This window comes from Cibotium barometz, chromosome 64, assembly GCF_041138505.1.
Source record: "Cibotium barometz isolate CiBa-2024 chromosome 64, ASM4113850v1, whole genome shotgun sequence".
In the NCBI taxonomy this organism is placed as follows: Eukaryota; Viridiplantae; Streptophyta; class Polypodiopsida; order Cyatheales; family Cibotiaceae; genus Cibotium; species Cibotium barometz.
The window spans coordinates 15,824,971-15,841,650 of NC_141109.1; the positions used below are offsets into that span (position 1 = coordinate 15,824,971).

At 40.2% G+C, this 16,680-nt stretch overlaps 1 protein-coding gene across 2 annotated transcripts in view; it reads right to left on the bottom strand.

Annotated features, from left to right (window-relative positions):
- Positions 1-13,482: 13,482 nt before the first annotated feature.
- LOC147603370 (casein kinase II subunit alpha-2-like) overlaps positions 13,483-16,680 on the bottom strand; it is a 44,635-nt gene continuing 41,437 nt past the window's right edge. Inside the window, exons 6-10 of one of the 2 annotated variants that reach the window (XR_015265605.1) lie at positions 15,313-15,378; positions 15,142-15,224; positions 14,156-14,389; positions 13,964-14,032; positions 13,483-13,873 (exon numbers count right to left, since the gene is read on the bottom strand). Coding sequence is in view for 1 of the 2 variants with exons in the window: in XM_086796508.1 (XP_086652634.1) it covers positions 13,814-13,873; positions 13,964-14,032; positions 14,156-14,219; positions 15,142-15,224; positions 15,313-15,378 (342 nt within the window). In the remaining variant the exon portion in view is untranslated. The remainder of the gene's footprint in view (positions 13,874-13,963; positions 14,033-14,155; positions 14,390-15,141; positions 15,225-15,312; positions 15,379-16,680) is intronic. The other variant, XM_086796508.1, reaches the window with a different exon arrangement.

Below are 16,680 nucleotides of genomic sequence, written 5' to 3' on the forward strand. Positions count from 1 at the left end.
TATTTTAAAATTTTTGGATTATGGTTCGATTAAGATTTCTATGGGGCCAATAAGATTAATCCAAGTGTTGGGATGAGATAAATCTAATTAATAAAAGAAAATACCCAAAAATGAGTAAATGCTCATATAAGATGAAGAGTTGACTGAGTACAAGGTATATTAGTTAAAAATTATGAGATATTACTTTAAAAAATGAGATATTTTAGAATAATGATACATTTTTGACACCTTGGTAAGGAGGGGGAGACTTTGAGGTAGGTGCCTATTTCACACATGTGGATGAGTTTTTAATTCAAAAATATTAAGATATTTTTATCTCTACTCTCTCCTGGATCAAACTAGATCAAAATGGGAGCTAAACTGGTCTAAATCTTGTCCAAATTCAGCCAAACTAAAGCTGAAAAATTCTAGAACTTAGTTGGACTCAGTTAGTGGCCTCCCTCACACCTATAAATAGACCCTCATTCTTTTGTATTCTCATATATGAACTAGACCATGCTAGTATTACATTAAAATAAGCATATTTTCTATTATCCTTTAAAAATCCTCTACATTTTGGAGAGATTGGAGCTTCTCTCTCTCTTCAACCATCCTTGGAGCTTTCCTCTCAACATACTAACCAATTGATTGGTTGGGGGCTTCTTCTAAGATAGAGAAGCAAGCAAATCAAGAGGTAAGATGTGATTTCATGGTTTTTTCTCTAATATTCTCAATGTTTTCACTTCTCAACCCCTCTCAAGCTTGAGAAGTTTCAAATGAATGGTTTTTCAATGCAAATTAAGCTTTCTAAAAAACTTTAATGAATAATTACAAAAAGTTTTTATTTATGCTTAATTAGGATATTTTTTAAGTATATCTCTCTCTTCCCAAAAGAATGGTTATTCCTATGATCAATTCTCTATTCAAATGATGCTTCTCATGAAGAAATTCTCAATTCTAAAATCAAACTCTATGCTAGTTAAGCGAGAGGCTAAGAAAATGGCTTTTATGTTTTAATGTTCAATAAATTATGATAAACTTAGGAATTAATTCCATAAATGGGATTTAGGTCTAAATGCAGCTATGGTAAAATTTTTGGAAATTAATACATAAATCATTTTTATGCATAATGTGAAAAGAGGACTTCCTACCATATTCTAGGATTAGTCATCCTATGCTAAAAGAATAATTCTCATCACATCCATGGAAAATTAATTTTTAATGTTTATGCATAAATAATTAATCAGAGAAAAAAAGAAATTTTTAGTAAATGCATTCTTATGCAAAAAGAGGAATTCCCATGATAATGGAGATCCATGTATTTCAATGGAAAAAGAGAAAAATAGGTATATTAAAATAATGAATATTTTTATTTAAAATTAAAGAGAAATTTTAGATAAATTATTTTATGCATGAATAAATTTAAATTGTGAAAGAAGAATTTTCATCATATTTGAAATTCAATCATTTAAATGGTAAAAGTAAAATTCTTGTCATAGTTGGATTAATGGATATTTTTATTTAATTTTAAGAGAAATTTTAGTTAAATTTATTTTTTATGCATAAGAAAAATTTAAATGATAAAAGAGGAATCCCCATCATATTTGGAATTCAATCATTTAAATGGTAAAAGTGGAATTCTTGGTATATTTGAAATATTGAATATTTTTATTTCATTAAAGAGAAATTTTAGATAGATTTATTTTATGATAAAAGAGGAATTTCCATGACATTTGGATTGCACTCATTAAATGAGAAAAAGCGAAATTTTAAGCTTATTCAAAAAAATAGATATTTGTATTTAGTTAAAAGAAGAATTTTTATTATATTTAAGTAAAGAAAGATTTGAATTAATTTTTGGTGTCAAAAGATGAATTTTCACCATAATTCCACCTAGGAAATTAAGGTTGAGAAATTAAGTGGTAGAAAGAAAATCTTTGGATATTTTATGTGGTTAAATCACCAAAGTGGTATTTACCCAAAATTAGATTAAATGGAAGAAGAGTATTTTCATTAAAATCCGATATTCTCATATAAAACCATTTCTTAATCTATTATGGTTAAGAAGGAATGAAATTGGAATTTCCTTACGGCGGTTAGAAGTTCGATAGATGTTTATCTAAAGAAAATCCTTAGAATCAAAGCTAGGACTAAACCGGATGATGTTTGGTTAGACCACGACTATGAGAGGGACGGTCAGTAAATCTCTCGATCTGAATCAAGCAAAAACTTCGTGACCGATTCCAATTCCTAAATACAAAGAATAGACTACTGTTAAATTAATTAGTTTTCCCTTGACCGAGATCACCAAGAATCTAGTTGGATAGTCAGTCAAATGATGGGTAGATTACCCTGATGAGAGATCAAGGATTCTCATTATGAAATTATGGAATAAGGAAAAAGGGTTTTGTGGAACCAATCTCAAATTGGAAATTTTACTTGCATAGAAACTCTGTTTTTATTTACAGGATTGTTTTACGCCAGAATGCTGAAGGAAGCATTTGGCATGTGTTTTGCTAAGAGGAGGTTCGTTGCAACAGCTGGCGGGGACGGTCGCTCGCGGCAAAGTCTGCCGAGGTCTTGACCAGCCTCGGTACAGTTAAAATGGTGCGCTTCCGGTACGATGGGCGAGGACCAACAAAGTGGTCCCTGAGTCAAATGCTAGGACACCTAAGTAGGATCCTAGAGAGTTCTGACCACGTGATGCACGGGCTAGCGGTTGCTAAGACACCCATGCGTGGGTCGAGGAAGATTCAGATGGACTAAAAAGAATGACTTTTGTGAATCAAATTTTGATATTGGATCTCGTTGGTTGGCTAGCTAGTCTTCAACGGAGAGTCCAAATGACATATTTTGTAATATAATGGACTCAGAATTTTGGTGGATGATGATCAGTAATATTATGATTTTCATTGAAGAATTATTTTAAAGACAGCCAAACCTATTATAAATGGTAATTTCATATTGGGTGTGTACGTGGTATGCCTACCTTAATTTTTGCATGAAACGTCGACCAGGGGGCCTGGGAACTCTTTTCCTCGGTGCCCGGGCAAAACGTAACCAAATCTTTATAAAGGAATCCCACCAATGTAGTGGTCGGGCGGTTGGCTAACCCATGGGCCGGCTGGATCGGGGGATTCCTGCGATACCATAAAGTTACGATTAGTTACGTTAGTTAGATTAAATCCTGAGAAGACTCTTGTTCTGTGAATCAGCGGTTGTGCCTCATTAAAGGAGGAAAAGAACGGTGATTCTATGGACCAAGTGCAAGTCTCTTCTTTGATCTGACCATGTGACTTCGAGTTCGGTCGAATCAGTTTGAATAGCTAAGACTTTGACTCGTTAGATTAATTCTCCTGTTCGAAGATTTTCCCCCTGGAGGAATCGCCCGTGCCTTCCGGGCCAGGGAAGCTTTTTCGAGTTCGGTTTCGAAGGAACCGTCGGACTAGTCTCTTATCCAGAGATCTATGGGCGAGGCCCCAAGTGTGGATCCTTGCCCCACGCGGGAGACTGACACTGCTTCCACCGCCAGTGCCCTCTCGGGGGGGGGGGGGGGCACCGTGCGGAGGAGGCGAGGGTCTCACAAAAATAGTTCACGCGTGAACCATTTTTTGCACTCTCACGCCTTAGGGTCTCACGTCCTAGAGGTCCGCACATAAAAAAAATAAAAAATCGTTCATGCGTGAACCCTTTTCTGCACTTACACCTTAAGGACTCACGTCCTAGAGGTCCGTGCGTTGTTAAAAAAATAAAAAATCGGTGCACATCCTAAGAGGCTCATGACATGAATCCTTAAGCATTTCATGGCGTAAAACAGTCTCCACGCAAATAATAATAATAATAATAAAATCCATGAAGCCCGCTTCATGCCATGAACTGCATCCTGCTAGTTCACAACATAAAAGGGGATTCGTCAACCAAAAAAAAACTCTGAAAAAACACCCTTTTTGGAGGCTCGTATCTCCTAAACCGTGAATCCAATGAAGGCACTCTAGTACTCATTGAAAAGTCGACATCGAGCTCTTCAAATTTGGTCTTAACCATCCGAAGTTAAAATCGATCGTTTTGGCCTTTGACCAGCAGCCTCGAAATTCGACCTCAAAATTCGACCCAAAAATCGAGGCAAAAAATAATCCTTGACGTACTAAAAACCATCCAAGACAGTGCGAAAATGACTACGGACCATATTCAAGCTACTTTTTGAGGGTCTAAACGAAAAAATCACGAATGACTCAAAGAGACAAAGTTATAGTGATCCAAGAATACTACAACTCTCTCATACAGAGTTTTTTCAAATTCCTTTTGGAACACCTTCAAAAAACAGGCTGTGAAACAGGGAAAAACTTTGGAGAAACTTTTTTTATCTTGAGACTATGATGGAAAATAGTTTTTGGGACCTCTTTCAGCTGGGAAAATACTAGCATGCACTTTTTTCGAAAAAATATCCCTAAGAGGTCTTTCATGTGCGTGTAGCGTCTAAGTAATTATGTTAACAATCCTAAAATGGGATGATCATGGTGATAGACACAAGATTAAGCATGAAACTTAAGGTAGGTTATACCACACTAAAAACTCATGAGAGAGAGAGAGAGAGAGAGAGAGAGAGAGAGAGATTGCACACTCAACACTCAATTCTATTGCATATCTCAAATGAGCCATACAATGATATAGGCTTTCTAGCCTTATCCCACTTTACACATCATCATCCATGTGGCACTCCCTTTTCTACTCTTTTGGTCAACACTCACACAACATACAATATTACATGTGGCATTCTTTTCTTGCCATAATATCTTGCACCTCTAGGGTACACACAACACCGCGATTACATCTCTCAACACCCCGTCTTAATCGAGGTGTTCCACAACTCACCCATCACCCGTCAATGTAGCATTGCACAACCGTAATCGCTACCTCTCAACACTCCCCCTCAATGATACATTGGAGTGTCCATCAACCAAACATGTGTGCGCGTGTCTACCATCTTAGACACCAAGTCCATTTTGAGCCGACTCACTCACAGCGGAACCACTAAGTCCCATTTGAACTTTTAAGTTCGGGTGGGAACCAACCCATGCGCATGCACCTCACATGTGCATCGCTTATGCACACATCACACGACAACCATTTCGAGCTTCTAAGGTGAGCTCGGGCATGGTTACCCTCATACCATGGGTGAATACACATCTCGTTTTGAGCAGACAGGCTACCCATCATCAATTGTGGGTGAGAATAAAAATTACAAAGCCTTTTGGCCAAAATCGGGCAGCGGACCCTCGTGTGTGTGTGTGTTTATGAATCTACATCAAGATTTAATCTTAGAACAAAACTTGCGTTACAAGGGTTTCCTCTTTTGCATGTGAACAACCCTTATTTCAAGTTTCTTTTGCACCACAATTTAGGGTTTTATCTTTAGAGGTCTTTTTCAGCCACAAGAAATTCAGAATTATTTTTTTTATGTTATCTACTGGCTGTTGGGTCGTCTGTTGAGCTGCGCCTGTGCGTGCTTCTGCTCGTTGATTTCTCTCAAGGAAAACCATCCTACATGCTGCTTGCTGTTCTCGGTGGGACTGACGTTGTTGATGTTGGGTGTGGCGATGGTGGGGGTGTGGCCTTATCTCTATAATCTGCCTCTGCTGACTCCTCCACATGTGCTTCTTTCTCTTTACTCCACATTGTTTTCCATCTGCTCGTTCTTATCCTAAAGCCTCTCATGTTTGTGTGTTTTGCATTTGCTAGAAGCTACCTCTGTTCTGTGAGCTGTGTCTATTTCTCTCTCTCGTTTGGAAGTCTCTCGTTGGAAGAGCAGATACTTCCCTTCTCAGCCGGCTAATGTGCTGACTATTACGCTAAGGCTCTGTAGTCATACTGGGAATAGAACTGCAGCACATGTTTCTTGCCACAATGGTGCAGTTTCTCATTGCATCTGGTGCTTATATCACACAAGGTACTGCTCAAGCTTGCCTGTGATAATGGCCCTATGTGAGAGGTTCACTGCTTTCACCTCGTCCCTTTGGTGGACCTTGTGGAGAGCCACCATGCTTGCAACTCCTTAATGATGTGCATCCGTGTGTTACTACTGATGGCGTAAGAACCATTTCTTTTCTTCTTTTCTCTTTATCCCCTATCGCAGCTAATGCCACGATGTGTGCTACTCTACACAGGCCGTTATTGTTGTTGCTTTGTTGCTGCCCTTGAGGCCTCAAGTAGATGTCTGCTACAGCAGCTACTACCACTTCTTCTAGCACTGTACTCCATTGTCTATTTAAGAAGGTGTAAATAGACTTGCTTCTCTGCCACTCATTCTTTGTGATGTGTGCTTTCTTCTTGCTACAATTAAGTTTTTCTCCTTAACCTCCAAGTTGAGGTTTTCCACATAGCCATTGACATGGCCTCTATGAGCTCCAAAATTGAGCGCCATGATGTGTATGCTTCATCCCCACACTCTATCTTCAAGGGTGCTTCTTCAAAGTGGTTTCTCATAAAAACCAAGGTGCATAAACCATTGTGAAAGTTCCCACAACTTTCACAAATTTGCTCATCTCCTTAAGCAACATCCACAAGTGCATCCTCTTCTTGATGCACACACATGTGAACTCCATTGAGTCCACCATCTCACTTGCCATCATCTTGGCAAGCATGCACCTCCACAAGAGCATTCTCCCATGCTCAATAACCAAAAACATTGAGGCAAAACTTCACAAATTACCTCCGCAAACTTCTTGGCAGCTGCCTTGTTGATGGAAATCTTTTTTGGTTATTGAGCATTCTCCCATGCTCAATAACCAAAAACATTGAGGCAAAACTTCACAAATTACCTCCGCAAACTTCTTGGCAGCTTCCTTGTTGATGGAAATCTCCATCTCCAACTCCATTTGCATCTTCCCTTGATGCAAATCTTCTCTTTGTTGCAAAACTCTATTTGTAACTCTCTTGGGCAGCTTCTTTGATGTTTGATGAAGACTCCATAGTCTTCATAATGCTGAAATCTTGATTTTCAGCTTCCATGATGATGAGCAGGCTTTCCATGTTGCAAAACTCCCATTTGCAACTCTCTTAGGCAGCTTCTATGCAACCTCCTTGTTGCAAATCTCCTCTCAAATCCTCACAAATGCAAATCCAAATGATAATATGAGTGTGCCTAATTTTTTTCCATAATAACCGAAATAATGCTTAATCAAAGAACTCATAACCAAGAAAAACTATACATAAATAATCACCATGACCAAGAGCCCACCCAAGCTCTGATAGCATGTTAACAATCCTAAAATGGGATTGATCATTGTGATAGACACAAGATTAAGCATGAAACTTAAGGTGGGTTATACCACACAAAAAACTCAGAGAGAGAGAGAGAGAGAGATTGCACACTCAACACTCAATTCTATTACATATCTCAAATGAGCCATACAATGATATAGGCTTTCTAGCCTTATCCCACTTTACACATCATCATCCATGTGGCACTCCCTTTTCCACTCTTTTGGTCAACACTCACACACCATACAATATTACGTGGCATTCTTATCTTGCCACAATATCTTGCACCTCTAGGGTGCTTTCCCACATACACACAACACCGTGATTATATCTCTCAACACCCCCTCTTAATCGAGGTGTTCCACAACTCACCCACCATCACCCATCAATGTAGCATTGCATAACCACAATCGCTACCTCTCAACAAATTAGGGTAAACGGACACTCGTTTGACCCAACGAAGAGTACGCCACGCCTCTTGAGGCTGTAAAACGGGCTGTGAGAAAATCTAAAAAGCAAAAAAAAAACATGTGTGCTTGCTCATTAAGAGCAATTGACCGTTAGACATGGTAACGATAGAGGAACTACGTGGGCTGACACTCTCACTGAACCCAATGGTGGCTGACAGCTTCGAGCTATTGAGATCCATGCTACAAATCCACCTCCCAATCCCATACGCCATGCCAACAACGAGAGTGTCATCGGGTTTTACACCCCATGTCACTTCAATCCCATGGGGCTTTGGTCCTTTACCTAACATTTCCACAAATCCTATAGGTACCAACCCTTTCCAACCCCTGGATGATGCCCACACCTTGGACATACTGACTAGTCTAGGAAGGGGGGTTGCCCAAGGACTCAGTGAGTCCCTACCAACAAGAGCACTCACATACGGCCGTACAAATCTCCAAAATTATGGGCAAATATGACGGAACAATTGATCATGTTCAATTCATTCAAATGTTTGAATAAAGATGTGAAACCTTTGGGAATCCAAACTACCCCACCAAGGTACATGTGTTGAATCTATGCTTAGAGGAAAAAGCTAATCGATGATTCATCACATTGATGCTGACGATCAAGAGACCAACTTCAAAACGTTGAAGTCAACCTTTATCCACAGCTTTTCAAGAAAAGGTAATCGGTGGAGTGCAACGAAAGAACTCTATTAAATTGAGTATAAACCAAACGAAACCAGACTTTATCCTTTGGATAAAACTCTTAGACTCATGATGTGAGTCATGGGAGAAATTAAATGATTCTCAATTCAAGAGATGTTTCATGATGGGCTTAAACAATAACAACTTACACAACTTGATCATTGTATCCAATCTAGAAACATTTGATCAATGTTGTAAAGAAGCAATATGTTTAGATGACAACATGATGGAAGATGATCGATGGAAGATGATCATACTATGAGATGGTCCTCATCTAAACCAAGTGAAGCAATGGCAAAAGAAATATTGATCTCTCGGAATTGTCATTCCTTGAATTCTATGCGGCCTTGCTTAAAAGCTTTCAATCGACATCTCTAAGAGAGAATGAGATCCAAAGGAGACAATCCACTTATATTCTATGAAGGAGTTCCCCACACGCAATCCACGTCTATTCTTGAAGAAGTTTCCCACGTGCAACCATCTAACAAGTAATTCAAAGGAAAAGCCCCGGAGCCTATGCCTCTTCATCAAACCTCACCAAAGAAAAAACCGCATGCTCGAAAGCCTCATCATCGACAACCACTCCACAAGAGACTCTAGCCTCATCATCATCAAATATACCCATGAGTCTCAAACCTGCAGCTCCAGCGCCAACTAATGTGAAGGAGGACTCACAACCTTCCACTTCAACCAAAAAGAAAAATCCACCAAGACAACAAAAATCAAGGTATCTTAATGGTATCAAAATGTGGGTGGAGAAGCAGCTACTTATTGCTCAAGGCTACTACGAAGGTGCCAAACAAAATGTGAGTGGAAAAGCAGCTACTTATTGCTCAAGGCTACTACACAGGTGCCAAACAAATTTGGGTGCCTCGACAGCCAAAGCCTCTTCCTCAAGACAGCAATCAGAGACCAAGGAAAAAGAAAAGTACACCACAACACCGTCCACCACACAAAGAAACCACCCACCCATTCGTTAAGAATTCCCAAAAACCCACTAATCGTTTCATTCACTAACTAGCTTTTCTTATTCCTTCCGAAGGAACAAAGACCATTGAACGTCACTCTAACAAACCATCTAGAAGCTTGTCAATTCTCCCCACACAAAGGTCTTCAACAGGATTATGAGGACGCGATCATCATCAAAAAGGAGGAAATGTTAACCCATTCCTAGGGTTAATAAGAGATACCGCCATTATCTTACATCAAGGAGTCAAGGTAGATACACCAAAAGGTCATACATTCAAGATATGAAGCAATGGTGTTCAAATCTACAACTTAGACATGCGCCCGTAATGGTTCAATGGAATACTTAAAGCAATTCCCACTTCAAAAGCGTATGGTAGCATGTAGGATGAAGTCCCAAAAAGTGATGTACTTCATGGATATATTATGAGAGTAGTCATTGTAATAGCATTAGGCCTCTTATGAGCCTAAAGTGCCCGGCTGGCCCCACAGTTTAAGTGAGTGTGAACATTTATGGCCATGTATATAAGAAGTGAATTTCTCTCATAATACAACACACTCCCATTGTGCAATAGAGTCTTGCTCTTGCTAATCCTCTTACTAATACCTCTCCCTAATGCATGCTAGTGAGTGTGTGTGAGTGAAGTGAGGTGAGAGGAGGGACAAGTACCCATAGTGCAACGTGGCGGTGTGACAACGCTCATGGGAGGCACAGTAGATGCGATTCCAAAAAGTAGGATCGTCGTGAAATCAATCGATCCAAGAAATCAACGATTTAAGAGTTGAATCAGTCAATTGCAAAACATGTAAATGATGTGAGAGAAAAATGATCGAAGAATCAAGCAATTCTATCTGCCATGTGTCAACGCCCCTGGTGAAGCGGTGCAAAAGTGGGAACGGATCATTTTGACAGCAAAAACTAAAAAGATCCCACTGTGAAAAAACTAAAACTTATAACTATGTTGAATCGCTTGGTTGTAGCTTGAATCCCTTGTATTCAAGGTATAAAGAGCCTCCTTCACTTTAGAGAGAGAGAGAGAGAGAGAGAGAGAGAGAGAGAGAGCTTCAATGGAAAACTCAAATACTAGCATTGGATGCTTCAATCTAAACTAAAACCAACTCATGAACCAATTGAAACAAGCTATTGAAAGCTTAAATACAAGCTATGGAAGCTTGCACACAGTACGGAGAAAATTAGAAAACAAGCTACGAAAAAGCTTAGCTGTGATATCACTGTTGGATCTCACAGAATGGAGAACCAAACTCACACACACACAATGCTCAATGACAAGAAGACAAGAGGTAGAGTTTGAGAAAGAATGGCAAGCTCAAAGGAGAGAGATGAAAGCTCTCCATAGCTACAAATGATCAAGCAATCCTGAACTGCAAATGAGGTCGCTTATATAGCTAACCTTAAGGTGCCTATTCACATTTTGATGGCCATGGGAAAAAACCTAGTGGGACAAAAGTACCCATGCAATAAGTGCATGACCTCACAATAAAGTAGTATCAAATATCTAACAATAGGCCTGTGCCACATGCCAACATAGACTCACATGTGCCATGTCAGCACACACAAAAAAAAACTTTAAAAACCTTTTTCGAAAAAGAAAAAAAAGTTTCACGTGGTGGAATACGCTAACATGTGTCGCCTCACAATGTATGCTCATGGATGCCATGTCATCACTTCCAAAAAAAAGTACCACGTGGATGGCATAATCTCATGTGTGCCACATTAACACCAACCAAAAGAAGAACTTACAAAAAAAGATTAAAAACTTTTTGAAGTACCACGAGTCACATATGCCACATCATCACCCCAAAAAAACTTATTAAACTTTTAAAAAAAACATGTAACCACGCAGCTCACGTGTTTAAAAATAATTTTTTTATTACTTATTATTTATTTCAAAAAATAAATTTCTCTATCTAGACACAAAGACCTTTACCTTCACCCTACTGACAAGGAGCATTATTCCGGTGTGACAACATAGTGAGAACTCGAAAGACAAGCTAACGCACCAAGAAGTTGCATTTGCAACTCGAAGGCAAAGCCCAACTCGACAAGACTAAGATAAGCTCTTGACTTAAACATGTACCTTATAATAAGCGTAACTTTTGAAGTTCTCATAAAGTAAATACAACAATAATGCTTAATAGCTAGAAAATTGAAGACAAGCCTTTCCACTGGCCATTGGTTTTCTCATAATGTATCTGATGTATCTATCCTGTATTGCTAAAAGTTTTAATATCCATAAATTCTAAATTCAATGTAAAAATTTGCTTGATTTGGTTGAAGAAAAAATGAACAATGACTAGGACTAAGAATCTTTACACACAATCTCGAAGTTGGACATGAAATTGATTCTCCCACCCATGAGCAAAGTCCATGTGAGATCACCCAAGCACAAACTTCACTCTTAGTCGGCCTATGAAAAAGATGATGGGACTTACCCTTCAAGTGTGCTATTTGATTTTAAGGAAAAGTCTTAAGAACTTCGTATACATACATATTTAAGACTAGTAATAGAGACCGGACCATTTTTAAGTTTAGCTGGCCTAGTGTGAAAACTAGTCGTTTGAATGTCACTTTTCACAATAAGCTTCACACAATTATTACCTTGTAATAGAATACTTGTGAGCTTTCCTCTTCCTTCTTTTTTGCTTGCATGTGTGAAGCTTATTGTTTGTGAAAAGTCTTAAGAACTTCGTATACATACATATTTAAGACTAGTAATAGAGACCAGACCATTTTTAAGTGTAGAGTGTGAAAACTAGTCATTTGAATGTCACTTTTCACAATAAGCTTCACACAATTATTACCTTGTAATAGAATACTTGTGAGCTTTCCTCTTCCTTCTTTTTTGCTTGCATGTATGCTATTAAACCTTTTGCATGTTTGATGGATGTTTGCTCGATAGAATTGGTTGTAAATTTTCTACTTGCATTAGCTTCCTCTTCACCCTCCACCTTCTATGAGAAAGAACCATTGCAAAAGACCATCTCTTTTAGCCTCCATGTACGCATAGAGAGCCCTTCACCTCACTGAAAAACTGCATTCCGGTGTGACAACAAAGTGAGGACGTGATAGACAAGCTAGCACACCCACGTCAAGAAGTTGCATTTACGGCTCGAAGGCAAAGCCCAATGGCACATACAAGGCTAAGGTAAGCTCTTGATGTGAACACATACTAAGGCGTAACTTTTGAAGTTCTCATAAAAGCAAATACAACAACAATATTTAAGAGCTAGAAAACGGAAGGCGAGCCTTTCCATTGGCCATTGGTTTTCTCATGATGTATAAATTTTAATATCGAGAAAGTCTAAATTCAATGTTAAAACCAGTTTGATTCGGTTTTAAAAAAAGTACACAATGGATAGGACTAAGGTCCTTACACACAATCTCGGGGTTGGACATGGGGCTGATCCCCCCACCCATAAGCAAAGTGTGTGTGAGATCACCCAAGAGCAAACTTCACTCTAGCTTGGGGGGTTGATGAAAAGGATGGACAAAGTGTGCTATTTGATTTTAAGCATTGGCAACATAGCCATGATGAGCCAACGTTTGTACTCTGTGTGTGCGCGCGCGCGCGCGTGTGTGTGTGTTTAAGGGGGTGGTGGGGGAGTATATGTCTTGTAAAGACTCAACCGAGGGTTTCAGAACAGTTCGGGCACAAGCGAGCGAAAAATGTGCACCATCAAAGCTGTCCACAGCCTTTTCACAAGGTTAGATAGGACAAGCATAGAAAGTGCACGGAGAAGCTTTAAAACAAGCTATGGTGAGCCGGATGGTTAAGGGGGCTGAGTATATTCACCAAGGCACCGGGTGGTTCAAAGCCAGCTAGATCCACCTAAACCATTACTCCAGTGCAAGCGATGGTGAGCCGGATGGTGAAGGGCTGTGAGTTGATTCATCAAGGCACCGGGTGGTTCAAAGGCAGCTAGATCCACCTGAACCTTTAGTCCAGTGCTTGTCCATGGTGTCCATGTCATAACTTTTATGGAAACCTGCCCTGGCATGGCACATATGCAAGGCCCTTGGTGTAGTTGGGGAGTTTCATCAACCGACCATTTAAATCAAAAAAGGGGGTGAAGGTGTTACACCACTAGAAATTAGTGAAGGCAAAAGAAACAGAACTTTTGAAGTAGCAAATAAATTGCTAACCATTTGTTCACATGGGAAAGGGTTAACCATAGCTTTTCACCCTACTACACTTGAGAGAAATGTGACCCCAAATCGACAGGCGAAAGCGTCTGTACTTTCTTAGGTGTAAAGACTTATCTTTTAAACAAACCATCAACCCAAGGAATGGTGTGCCTACAAAGTACATGGAACCTCTAGACCAAGTAAACCAACTTGCATTGCATGGCCCAACCAAAGGCTCCTCAAATATGCTACAAGGATCGGCCTCAGTCATCACCAAAGGAGTCCAGAAGAATAAATTGGTTTACAAGGTTCGGCGGTTGCTTGCCTCTGCAGTCCGAATTGGGTAAAAGTATGGGTGTGCCTGCAAAATGCAATTCCCCGTTTGTTTAGAAAAAGGAGAAGATAACACACATCACACTTGCATTTCAAGGTCTTAAAAGCTCATGCTCACCATGGCTTCACGTGCAGTCAGCCTCTCCTGATGATCATAGCGTAGAAGCTTGTCAAGAAAATCAATCGCCTACACAACAATGCAACAAACACCTGAGAGAGCTCATTCAAAGCCAATACCCAGATAGCATTGAAGCTATAAGCCTAGTTTTCCGTCTTGAGCATGCATTTGGGAAATATAGATCACACGCACCTCAGGCGTCACTAGATGCTGGTTATCAGCATTGATGAACTTGGCCCAGGGTTTCCTACTATGTCTGCAGCAGAAAAATCATAACAGCTTTAGAAAACAAAACGAAGTTTCCATACTACCAACCACCTTTGTGTGTGCATGCATGTGCACACCCATCTATATCTGCATACATCTGCCTCTTCCCTATACCCATCTAAATCTGAATGTCTGCCTCTGCTGCATGCCTGCTGCTAACTGTGCACACAACCAAATCATGAGTTTGACTAGGGATGTCAGCTTATCCATGTCTTAGCACACCAACATTCATTACCATAAGTTCTATCTTTACAAAGTCTATTTCACCTCATGATTGCGAGCATGTACTTTTTGAATTCAACTTTCACACGATAAGAGGCACCCTACCTGCCCTCACCACCCCTGGGTCTGCATCAAGAAGATTAACGCCATGCACATCTTCAGATGGCATCAAACCCCTGCCTAAGCTACAATTTGAGTGCAACACGGTCAAAGTACTCCCTTGCTACGACCTGTAGGCAAGACTCAGTTCCATGCTTGGGTGATCCGTGATTGTGCAAGTATGAAAAATGGTGTTCTAGCTTGTGACTCAGCATACCTAGTCTAGGCAAATAACTCGTAGTAGTTAGTCAACCCTTAGCTTACATTCTAATATTTAGTATACCATGACTAAGGGCCACTAATATAGACACCTTCATGAACTCTTTGGGTGACTATGCACCCTCATGAGTATGTTTTGACTCCATGAACAATGGGATCCCTTAAAGGCCTCATTTTGTTTACCTTGAGACCCCAAGGAGTCATAACACGAGAAGAATTTGACTCCATGTATCGCAAGGACAGTTATATGACAATGGCATTTTGCACTAAGTCCACGCATAACACACAGTAGGACCGGGCCTGGCGTGATTAAATATACCCAAAATTAACAGCTTTTTTTTAGGAATTTGCTGTGAGGTTTGTTTGCTAACCTTCCAACTAGCGCCTCTAGGTGAGGATCCAGCTCCAAACAATACTTGTTCAGATATGCATTCAATTCATCTGTGCCAAGCACCTGCCAAAACGCACCTCGTACTAAGATCAGTATACAAATCATAAAGCCAGCACACTGCCCATTACATATATTAAACAAATACACCCACCTTAGCTATCTTCACGAGTTGATCATAGTTGTCATGACCATAAAAAAAAGGCTCCTTCCGAAAAATCTGAACTCATTGAACACGCAAGTCATATCAGAAGTGATACATGATTAATTATGTGTGTTTGCAAACAACTAATATATCTTCTCCAAATGCACGGAAGTATGCACATGTCACGTAGCACCGCAAAGACGTCATCCACGAATGCATCGGCTCATATCACAAAACCATTTTCAACCACATCCCATGCACTCCTACAGATGACAAACTCCAAGCCCAAAATGCCATTTTTCTGAACTGCTGCAACAAACCAAAATGCACCTGCATTTTGTATACTCAAACCAGCATCTACCAAACCTGCATTTTGTGTACTCAAACCAGCATCTACCAACTCCAAACTAGACTCCAATGCTTCGCCCTCCAAGCAAAGACGACCTTGTGGAACAGATTCCAAAAAAATACATCCTGCAATACACCGAAGAAAAAACTCCAACTATAATCTATCCAAGAAATTTACCAGTTGTGAAGCCATAATGACTGGCATATCCTCTTGCAGTGTGAAGGCACATCCACTAACATGCCCTCTTGAACTGTGAGAATGATAGCTAAAAATGGAGACTCCAGCAGTACCAGAGAATCTGCAGCAACCATTACAGAAGCCAAAGATTCTCCACCGAGCTGTGTGACAAACTCTAGAAATGAAAAGATCCAAAACAGTAGCATACGTATTCCCTCCACACTAATCCTCTTGTCCTTTTATAGATCCTTCTGTAGTCGCAATTTGGTACCCGCCCAGAGGCTGCTTGGTATTCCTGCCTGAAGGCATTGCAACTGGTGGTCACACACAGCAGCTGCCAGCCGCTTAGCTCGGAATACTTCTTGAGAGAGTTGTGTGCTGAAAGTTGAGTCCATCCCTCATATGGCATGTGAGAAGAACTCGAGAGCCCCATAGTTCCCCTTCGTTGAAGGGAAATGCCAGAGAATATGGTGGAGCATGGTCCCGTCAGGCGGACCACTACCGCCGCCTCTAAGAGTGACGACTCCATTGAGAATGGCAGCTCTCATGCCAACTTGCCTGATTCTCGGAGCACTCCCAGAACCCAAGACGCCTCTTAAGATGAGGCTCTTGGTAGACCGGCTCCTCCGCCTTATGGTTTAGTCACAATCCGTCTACCACAAGTGGCAAGCAACCGTGGTTACCAAACCTAGAGTGGCTAGCTACTGTTGTCTGCATTTACAGGCCTCCAATTCCATTATCATGCAAAATAACGCAGCCATCATCGCTACTACATCCATGATGACAAGCTAGGGAACGAGTGATTAATAAAGAATGACACCCATTGGTCCAAAACCCCCTCCTAATGAATG